This window comes from Gopherus flavomarginatus, chromosome 6 (genome assembly GCF_025201925.1).
Source record: "Gopherus flavomarginatus isolate rGopFla2 chromosome 6, rGopFla2.mat.asm, whole genome shotgun sequence".
Lineage (NCBI taxonomy): Eukaryota > Metazoa > Chordata > Testudines > Testudinidae > Gopherus > Gopherus flavomarginatus.
In genome coordinates, this window is record NC_066622.1 from 29,750,147 (window position 1) to 29,760,882 (window position 10,736).

General features: G+C 56.5%; 1 protein-coding gene across 1 annotated transcript; it reads right to left on the reverse strand.

The window, feature by feature from the left end:
• Positions 1 to 1,193: 1,193 nt before the first annotated feature.
• TMEM151A (transmembrane protein 151A) lies at positions 1,194 to 4,810 on the reverse strand. The gene is made up of 2 exons (XM_050959201.1): positions 4,704 to 4,810; positions 1,194 to 3,168 (listed from the first exon to the last, which is right to left on the reverse strand). The coding sequence occupies exons 1-2, from the start codon at positions 4,761 to 4,763 to the stop codon at positions 1,852 to 1,854; spliced, it is 1,377 nt and encodes a 458-aa protein (XP_050815158.1). The 5' UTR covers positions 4,764 to 4,810; the 3' UTR covers positions 1,194 to 1,851.
• Between the last annotated feature and the right edge of the window lie 5,926 nt (positions 4,811 to 10,736).

Sequence of the window (10,736 nt, forward strand, 5' to 3'; positions counted from 1 at the left end):
TAAAGCACACCCGCCATCCAAGAACACGGTGCTGTTTCCCCTCTGGGGGTTGAGAGCACAGACTCTTGGGTTTTTGCCCCAAAGGGAAGTGGAGTCCAACAGGTTAGAACGGGGGCTGGGCATCAGGACTCCTGGGTTCAATTTCTGGCTCTGCCCCTGGCATGAGTGAATGAATTGTTTCCTCTCTCTAGTGCTCCATCCTTCTACGGGGGCTCATGTTCATGTTTCCAGAGAGGCTGAAGCCAGCAGGACAGTGGTCTGACTACTTGGGATCACATAGTGTCTGGGCAGGGATGGGGAAGCCCTGGGCCTTGATAGGGCTCAGCTGGGGCTTGATGACAGGCTCTAACCTGCCTGTTCTGCACCACCCCTGCACCGTTTGACCTGCACTCCAGGACAGCAGGCCCTGGGCCCCATGGAGCCAGTGCGGAAGCTCAAGACGCAGCTGCATCCTTCAGTCACTCAATAAACCCTAATGCTTCCATCAGCAGCTGTGTCTGTTACTCTTAATGCGCAGGCCTGGAGGGCTGACCCCCATCCTACGGGGTGCTGTGCTGTAGAGAGCAGGACAGGCGCACAGTCAGAGCTGGCCCTAAAGACTGAGTCCAGAGCTGGGAGAGCAGGGACTGCAGGCTGGCAGTGAGGGGCATCAGCAGGGCTGCCATATCCGCTGGCTCCATTTCCCTGGCTGCCCTGTACTGCTCGTTCCATGCCCCAGAGCGGATCAGCTCATGGCTCCAGCACTTGCTCAGTTGAGCCCATCTGCTCCTGCCACAGTGGCTCATGAGTGGCCACTCACTCTTAAAGGGCCCTGTCCCAATAGGGTCTGCAATAGAGTCTCTGAGGGTCCTGGGCAGTGCTGAGGGCCAGCTACCTCTGGGGTGGGGCATGGGGACTGTTCACACAGGACTCCCTCACCCGGTGCTGAGATGCAGCAGGAGGATACCTGCGTGCACACACAGCACAGCTTATGCCATGATCAGAGCAAGACCCACCGCACCCTGGTCTGGACTTAGCTTCTCCAGCAGTGAACCCCACCACCACCGCCACCACCACACCCATACATCGAGCCAGGCTCATCCTCTCCAACAGGAGGCAGCAGTGGGGACAGACAGATGGCCTGGCTCATCCCCTCCAGAAGCAGGCAGCACAGCCACACATCCAGACTCTGCTGTGGGTTTGTGTCACTTTATTCACTGTCACGCTCACTCCAGCCAGGCCTGCCCGGGCATGCACCATTTAACCCCCAGCCCCTTGGCACAGCCTCAGGGAGAGAGGGGTGCCAGGCAGAATAGATACTTTGAGGGGAGGTTTGAGAGGAAATTAAATTATCCCCCCAGCTGCACTCTGCCATGGGGTTCCCAGCCTTGGGGAGGGAGGGGTGAGGCACCGAACCCACAGTATCAATGTCCTCCAACTATCAGGGATTTAGGGCAGCCCCAGTCACCTCCAAGGGAAGCCCCACCCCCTCCTGCACATCTGGCACACCTGGGGAAGGCTGTCCCCTGCCCTAGGCTCCACCTTTGCACAAGTCTGTCAATGTCCCCATCCCAGTCCTGGGCTCAGTCTAACTTCTGGAATCCAATCCCACCCACAGGAGCTGAGATCAGAATCCAGCCCTGACCCCGTAGCCCTCAGTGGGTGACTGTATCTACAGCTGGGGAGCTGAGATCACACACTGGTTTTGTTGTGAAGTGGCTTCCCTTGTTCTAACTCAGCCAGGGCCTGTGTGCCACAAGCATTGGGGTCCCTGGGGCAGGGGAGGGGGGTTCAGTTGTTCCCCGGGGGTAGCTTAGTTTTTTTTTTTCCTGTCTCTGGGCATCCATCCATGCTCCTGGCCATGCTCTGAGTTCAGAGAGGTGTCCCAGCCGCTGTGCCCGGGGTGCCCTGTGGGGGGCAAGTCTCCCCACTGCGCATGATGATCACCGGAAAGTAGAGAGCATCATGGTAGGAGGGTGGATTCCCCAGGGGCTGCCTCTCTGCCCCGCCCCCGCTCAGGCTGCGAAAGATGCTCCGGCCCAGCGAGAAGCGGCTGCAGCTGAAGGGCAGGCGGGCGTAGAAGGCCCGGGTGCTGCAAGAGGGGAGCGAGTTGCTGCTCAGTGTACGACGGCAGCGCTGCCAGCCCCGCAGGTAGGCACGGCCTGCCATGACAGCATCCATCAGCACCGCCTCTGAGTAGCTGGGCACCAGCTGGCGGTTGGAGCAGATGTGCCACTCCAGCTCTGTCATGTCCACCGTGGCCACACGTGGGATGGGGCTCCCATAGCCAGAGGGCTCCAGGGAGCCAGGCCCATCCTCAGTACCAAAGAGCTTCTCCACGTGGTAGTGCACATTGGCTGTGCGATAACCAGCTAGCACCCGCAGTGGCCAGGACAGAAGTGCCAGCGAGGCTGCCCAGAAGGCCGAGCGCCGGGCAAACCAGGGAGGGTGACCTGGCTCAGGGAAGACCATCAGCTGCTCCTGGAAGTTGATATCCTGCAGCCGCATGCCCTCTCGTGCCTCCAGGTAGTCGTCCAGCCCCTCGTTCTGGCCGAAGAAGCGTGCCCGCTGCGCCAGGTAGGCAGCCTCGGCCTGGGCACTGGCAAAGCTGAAGCACTTGGTGAAGCGCAGGCGCGTGGCCGGATGCTCAGCCAGGCCCAGCAGCTCCTTGGAGATGTCACGCACACCGTGGGCCGTGTAGTCAAAGTGGCTCTCAGCCACGTGGGTGTTGACCCGCTCGTGGTACACCTGCGTGGTGGTGTAGGCATCACCATTGCGATAGCGGGTCACCTGGCGCGTCCGACGGATGTAGTGGTAGCTCACTGCCTTCCACCACACGCAAGGCGCTGCCTGCTGCATGTGCTGCACCAGCTGGTGCACGTTGGCAGTGCTGGCCCGGGGCTGGCGCCGGGCCTGGGCAAAGCGATGCCAGCACTCCACCAGGTAGAGCAGGTAGAGCATGGCCAGGAAGGCCAGCGGGATGTAGAGATAGCCGTCTGAGCAGGGGCTGGTGTGATAGACAGTGGAGGTTCCCCGGGATGCCCCATCAAAGGCCAGGCGGGTGACAGTGGAGAGGTGGCACCAGGCCACGGCACCAAAGCAACCATACATCAGCAAGGTGAGCAGTAGGCACCGCCAGTGTGACTCCCGCCACAGCGAGCTGCTCAGCGACTGCTTGAGGGGGCGCTGCTGCTCCGGGGAGAGAGAAACACAGTTAGTGGGGAAAGACTCTATGTCCCTTTCCCTGTCCCCTTGCCCCGAGGCTGGATCACAGCCAATGCCCCACAAAGGGGAAAGGTCCCATTCCTTTCCTCCCAAGCCTGCCAGTCCCCCCTGAGGCAGATCAGAGCCGCTGCCCCCTGGAGAGGAAAGGCCCCATGTCCCATACCCTGCCCTCCAAACTCCAGCTATCAAATGGCTGGCCCAGGCCAGGCAGCAGTAACCAATCAGAATGCACGTGAGCAGGCTAGTGCCTGGAAAGCGGATGCCCCTCTGGCACAAGTCCCAGCTGTGCCTGCAGCCAGCACCTAATCTGTCCCCCCCCCCTCCTTCCGCCTCAACAGTGTCTCGTGGGCACCAGGCAAAGTGCCAAAAACAAATGGACTCCTGGATGCAGCGCAGGGCTAGGGATGCAGCTGCATCAGGACCAATGAGCTCACTGGGAGATGGGAAGGCTCAGGGACAAATTAACCACCAGACCTTGCCCCTTGTCCCCCGTCCCAGAGCTGGGTATAGAACCCTGAGTCCTGGCTCCCACCCCCACTGCTTTGGCCCATTAGATCCCACCCTGACCTAGGACTAGAGCCCAGGAGTCCTAGACCCCTGCTCACCTCCAACTGTCTAGATCCCACTTGCCTCCCAGGCCCAAGGACAGAACCCAGGAGTCCTGGTTCTGACCACCTCCTGCTTTAGACCCCAGGCCTCTCCTGGAGTTGAGAACAGAACCCAGGGGGCTGCCAACACCGCCACCCCTATTCCCTGCCACTGGACCCCACCACCTCCCAGAGCTGGGAATGGAGGGGTGGGCCCACGGATGTGATGGGGGGAGGGGGAGGGATCGAAACTGCGCAGAACCAGCCAAAGCAGGACTGCCCCGCACACCTCCTCCTGCCTCTGCGAGACCCCTCGGCCCCACCCCCAGGCGTGTTCCCTGCGGCACTGCGGGGGAGGGGCACGGAGAAAACAAGCGCTCCCCCCACCCCACCCTGGGGGATTCCAGCCCCAGCAAGCCCGCCCCCCCCCCACGGCCTTTGTCCCGATCGAGCCCCTCACGGTCCCTCCCACACACACACCCAGCCCCAGCCACTCTGCTGCAATGCAGAGCCCGGCACCCAACCCGCCCCCCCGCGACGGCAAACCGCGCCCCCCCGGGCCAGCGGGGCCCCCCAGTCCCGATGATTCCGGTGTATCGTCCCTCCACACTGTAACGAGAGTTACCGAAATGCCGGGGGGGGACGGAGCGGGGGAATCGCCGTGACCCCTACATCAACCGCCCCTTACCCCACAACCCCGCCTGTCTCCCCATACCCCCTGCCCGCACCTCTCATCCCCCAACACTGCCTATCCCCCACGCACCCCCCAAATCACAAAAACACCCACCCCCACGCCCTGCCCGACTGATGGGGCGGGCAAACGCGACAGGGGAGAGCAGCGCCCCTCCAACCAGCCCCTGGGGCGGAGCACCCCCCCTGCGCATGGGGGGTCAGGATCGGGCCCAGCCTTACCTCCTCCCGGTGCGGGTCCCCCGCGGGGGGCGGGTCGGGCAGCGCCCCCTCGCCGAGCATGGCTGTCGCTGGGGGCTGCGGCAGCCAGGATCGCGGGCACCATGGCGGGGTCAGACCCAGCGCCCCCCGGCCAGAGCGCGGAGCAGCCTCCCTGCCTGGTGCAGCTTCTGCGCCCCGCTCCGATTGCTCCGTGCGCCTGCTCCGCCTCCCCCGGCGGGGCCCTGCCCGCGGCGCCGGGGCCGCCTCCCTCCTGCCCCGGTGCCCAGCGCCCCCTGCCCAGCACTGCGCCCCGGCTACAGCCTCGTCCCCTGCGCCGCACCCCTACTCCTGGGCGCCCAGGCGCCCCACCTCTTCCACCCATCGCAGAGCCGCTCCAGTGCCCCCACCTCCCCTGCCACCCAACCCAGGGCTGTGCTGTCCCCTGCACCCCACGGGTCTCCTGTGCCCCCACCCCTCCCATTCCTGCCTCCTCTGCCCCTTCTTCCCTCTGCCCCCACCCCTCCCATTCCTGCCCCCCTCTGCCCCCTTCCTCCCTCTGCCCCCACCCCTTCCCCTGGTGCTGCCCACTCTATACTGCATCCCTGTGCCCCAGAGCCCGTGTGCTCCCTCCATACACACACACACACACAGGCACACCCTGCTCTCAGTCACCCGTGCCCTGGGCGCCCTTATGCCTCCTGACATCCCCACTCCTGTGATCCCCTCTCTCCTTCTGCCCCACCTTCATCCCCCACCCCAACGCCCCTGCAACCACAGTGCCACCCTGTCCCACCCCCTAACCCCCTCCTGTCCCTGCACTGCACCCCGTATGCCCCAGTGCTACCTACTCATCCTACTTGCATATTCCCCCTGAACCCCAACTCCTCACCCCACCCAGTGTGACCCAGACCTCCTGTCCCTGCAGTGCACCCCTATGCCCTGTGCCCCAGTGCTACCTGCACATCTTACCTGCATGTGCCCCCTGAACCCCAACTCCTCACCCTCCCCAGTGTAACCCACACCTCCTGTCCCTGCACTGCACCCCCTATGCCTTGTGCCTCACTGCTACCTTCACATCCTACCTGCCTGTGCCCCCTGAACCTCACTCCTCACCCCCCGTGTGACCCGCACCTCCTGTCCCTGCACTGCACCCCCTATGCCCTGTGCCCCAGTGCTACCTGCACATCTTACCAGCATGTGCCCCCTGAACCCCAACTCCTCACCCCCCCCAGTGTAACCCACACCTCCTGTCCCTGCACTGCACCCCCTATGCCTTGTGCCTCACTGCTACCTGCACATCCTACCTGCATGTGCCCCCTGAACCTCACTCCTCATGCCCCCGTGTGACCCACACCTCCTGTCCCTGCACTGCACCCCCAATGCCCTGTGTCCCAGTGCTACCTGCACATCATACTTGCATGTGCCCCCTGAACCCCCACGCCTCACTATGGCAGTTATGGAAGAGGGGGACATGCATCAGGGCCCCCAAGGAGGCCTTGGGTGATCTCCACGTTCCACCACCCAACACAGATGTAGTGAGGTTAAGTGGTGTCTGCATAAAGAAATTAAAACTACTGATTATTCCTCAAGAAAGGCTTTTTAATGACTTATGGCTATAAATGCAACAAGGACAGAATAGGAAAAGAAAAGTTAAAGACCAGCATTGAATAAGGATTAATATAAACTGCAAATTATATTGAAGACAAGTACAAGTAATATTATGCACCAGGTACTTACTACTATTTTTAATACTGCAGCATTGATATAACCTGAGATTAAATTATTTCAACACTACCATTCTTAATACTGTAATGTCGGTACAATTTGAGATTAAATCAGCTCGAGCAACCCAGACTTCTCTACTCTGTTACCTTATTCTGCATGCACCCAGACTTTTGTACTTTAAAACCTTACCCTGCTGAGAACACGTTACCCTTTAGTCGACCGCTCTTTGCACTGGTCAGGTACACATAGTTGGTGCAGTTCAGGTTTCCTTGCTTCAGGGAGGTATATGTGAGCCTGACAAAGTGTGAGCTCTTTTAGGTCAACACACACACACAAACCCACCTGAGCTCTACACATTTTATCTCATCTGCTTGCCATGTTTTGAAGCAGGTCAACCAGTCAGGTTAGGCCAAATCTTTAATGTGGTTAGCGTGATCGCTTTGGCTATATAATTTATGCTTACTTATTTTCTTGTAGCCAATTGTTTTAAATATGGTTCAGCATGATGTGTTGTCTGGCTGCAGTGCGTTTTGACCAGAAGTCTGTTTCCTTTTGCAAAGCTTGCTTTTTAAAGATAATTTTACAAGGCTCGCTTGGTGAAGCTTCCGGAAGTTTTAGGCCTAACACTGACAATATTATTGTTTATTTCAAGCTTGACAAAACTCTTGTTCAAATTATTCACACTCACCCTCCCAGTGTGACCTATACCTCCTGTCCCTGCACTGCATCCCCTATGCCCTGCGCCCCAGTGCTACCCGCACATCCTACCTGCATGTGCCCCCTGACCCGCACTCCTCACCTCCACAGTGCAACCCACACATCATGCTCCTAATTGTCCCTCTGCCCCAAGCCTAAGGGCCATCCCGCAACCCCCACCCCAACTTGTGCCTCCTACTCCTACCAACCTGCACCCCCGGCACCATCCCTCAGTGCCTACAACCCCCACTCCCCTTGCCCTCCAGTGCCCTTAGGAGTGCAAGGTGTCTTAGCTCAGCATTGCCAAAGTCCACCTGTGCCTCCTTCCCCACCCCCACCCCCTATGTTGTTGCATTTTAGAGATGGTCCCTAACATTTAGGGGGCTCCCCCAAAACATCCACCAACACTTCCATCCTCACTAGCTAGTGAGGCTGTCATCTCCATGCTGCTGGAACCCACATTTGGAGGAAGTGCCTTAGTCCTAAGGGACAGACCCCCCAAAATGTCCATAGGAATTCAGTCCCCGCAATGCTCCTGGCAGAATGGCTGGTCCTGACTACCCATGGACTCCATTGATCAGGTAAGAGAAGTGAGACTGGTTCCACTGCCCTCCCCCCAGACCTCCTCTCCATCTCTCCCTACAGCTCCCATGGATCCAGGACAAGTGGGCAGTGCCCAGGCAAGGGAGCCCCTATCTCAAAGAACGTGTGCAGCATGCAAGACTTCCTTGTGCAATGAGCAAAGAACTAGATTCCCTGGAGCCTGGCATGAGAGTCAGTGGGTGAGCTGCGGAACTCCCTGCCACAGGATTTATGGATGGGAGATTCAAAGGCCAGAAGGCCCTGTTCTGATCCTCCATTCTGACTCCTGTATCACTCAAGTTGGGTATGTCCACACACAGTCGCTGCATCCCACCCAGAGCTGCTGGCTAAGCTGGAGTTGAGCTGTTAGAGAGACACCCAGTTTGGATTGGAAGACCCCACTTGATGGAGAACCCCCTTCCCCTAGCGCTGGGGCAGTTGTGCCAAGGGTAAGTCCCCTCTCCCTTTTGAACACGCGTCCCTCAGTTCCAGGCTAAATGTGTTGGGCATTGGCTCCCAGCCTTTGGCTCTTGCTCAGCTTTTGTCTGTGACATTAATGAGCCCCCAGCTCCAAGAAATCTCCCTGTGGAGGTGCTGAAAGGCCAGAATTGAGCCCCTTTGGGACCTTCTCTGGGATAAACTAAATGCAGCTCCATCAGCCTCTCCTTGCAAGGCAGGTCCTCCAGGCCTCAGATACTTCTTGTGTGTCTTCTCTGAGGCTCCCCTTGATTTGTCACCAGCCTATGGCAGAGTGGTAACTGGATGTGGGTGCAAGATCCAGTCTCGGTCTCACCAATGCTGTATGCAGAGGGGATTTCACCTCCCAGCTCCTGCTCCATGTCCCTCAGACATGCCAGGATCACATTCACCCTCATAGCAACAGCATGGCACTGGAAGCTCCTGCTCAGCTGATTTTTCACCAGCACTCATGAGTCCCTGCAATCCTGGATGCAGCCCCCAGCCTGCACTGGGGTCAGGGCTCTCCAGCCAGGCCTTCTGGAGTCATGCCTGCTATTAGGCGAAGGTTCAGCTGGTCCAAAAGGGACGGTGAATTAAGCAAGTCACTTTACTCAAAACCCTGCAATCTTGGGACTCCAGGAACTGGTACTTTAAATAGACTCCTCTAGGTCAGACTCTCAGCAAATAGAAATTGACCAGGGTCCACTGAAGTCACCAGTGTTGGGATGACTTTCACCCACTGAGAATCTGCTCCCAGTAGTGAACAACTCCACCTGCAACTGGAGTCAGTGGTCCAAAGTGTGTGTGGGGGGTACAGATGGGGCCCAGTGGGCTTAGTCTCCCAGGGATCCATGGGATTTGACTAATTCCTGCAGGCTCTGTTTTTGAAAAATGTGCTAGATTGTTATTCAGGTATGAACTCTCCCCATCCCCCACATCTGTGGCCAGCAAAAACTCCATTGGTGGCTGCCTCAGGCTCCTCTGCTTCTTTGTGTATTTATTGTTCCAATTCCCCTGGCTGGGACCCCACAATTGCATCAGGATCCTCACACCAATTGCTACTGGCCAGTAGCTGAGTACACCTTCCCCAGGGTATTGTGTAGGGGAGGCGTACACTCATATGCCTGATATTTTCCTGGCTGTGCAGCTACACCTGACAGAGCTGTGGGATGTATAGCAGTCTCGGGGACAGGAGGAGGTAGCTGTTAACTCTGAAAAAAGCCTTGGTGGTCATAGTGGATAAGCAGCTGAACATAAGTGTAATGCAATCCTTTGATGCACAAACAAGGGAATCTCAGGTAGAGGAGAGGTTCTGTTACCTCTGTATGTGGAAGAGGTGTGACCACTGCTGGAATCCTGTGTCCAGTTGCGGTGTTCACAATTCAAGAAGGATCATGTTGATAAATTGGAGAGGGGTCAGGGAAGAGCCACAAGAATGATTAAAGAATTGGAAAATGTGCCTTATATGAGACTTCAGAAGCTGAATCTGCTTACCTTAACAAAGAGGAGGTTAAGAGATGGCTTGATCGCAGTCTACATGTATCTACATGGGGAACAGAAATTTAACAACAAACTTTTCAATCCAGCAAACAGAGATATAACATCCAATGGCTGGAAACTGAACCTGCACAGAGCCAGATTGGAAAGAAGATGTAATTTTTAACCAGCAAGGGTAATTAATCATTGGAGCAACTTTCCAAAGCTCATGGTGAATTCTTCATCAGACAACTTTTAAATCAAGAACAGATTTTTTTTGTCTCAAATAGCTGCTCTAGTTCAAACAGGAATTAATTGAGGACAGTCCTGTGGCCTGTCAGATGCAGGAGGGCAGACTAGATGACCACAATGGTTCCTTCTGGCCTTGGCATCTATGACTGTATGTGCAGTGCGGGGGGCAATGGTTATCAGTAGACACTAACCTCTGTACAAAGCATGGATCTAGTACAGTGGTTCCCAAACTGGGATTCACAAAATGTTACAGGGGGTTCTCGGGAAAAAATTCCCTAATGGCGGACAGAGCTGTCCCTAGGGACCCTGGGCAGCACAGGGCCAGCAGCCTGGAGCCCCTGGGACTTCCAAGAGCTAAGAGAATCAAAGCAAGCATATCTATCACACTGAGGAGATTTAAACTTCAAGACTCCTTATAAGAAAGGGAAGTGGATTTTTTTTTGCTGTTTTTAAAATTAAATAGGCAGCTAGTATTGTTTTTAAAATTATTATGACAGACAAGTTTAAGCTTTGTTGTAACGTGTGTTGTTTGAGTTGGCTTCTTAAATACCACCATGCTGTGTCACAGCTGATACTCCTTGATGAAACATAGGAGCCTTGTCTTATAACAGGCTTATTCAAAGTGATAGAAGCTAAAAAGTGAGTTATTGGAAGAGTATTGCTATTTTCATAATGTAATAAAAGTACTGTAATGATAAGTAAGAACATAAGAATGGCCCTACTGGGTCAGACCAAGGGGCCATCTAACCCAGTGTCCTGTCTTCCGATAGTGGTCAGTGCCAGGTGCCCCAAAGGCAATGAACAGAACAGGTAATCATCAAGTAATCGATCCCCTTTCGCTCATTCCCAACTTCTGACAAACAG

Coding starts and splice junctions, on each gene's coding strand:
- TMEM151A (XM_050959201.1), bottom strand. CDS start 4,763: ATGCTCGGCGAGGGGGCGCTGCCCGACCCGCCCCCCGCGGGGGACCCG. Junction 3,169..4,703: donor GGGACCCGCACCGGGAGGAG/GTAAGGCTGGGC, acceptor TCCCCGGAGCAG/CAGCGCCCCCTCAAGCAGTC.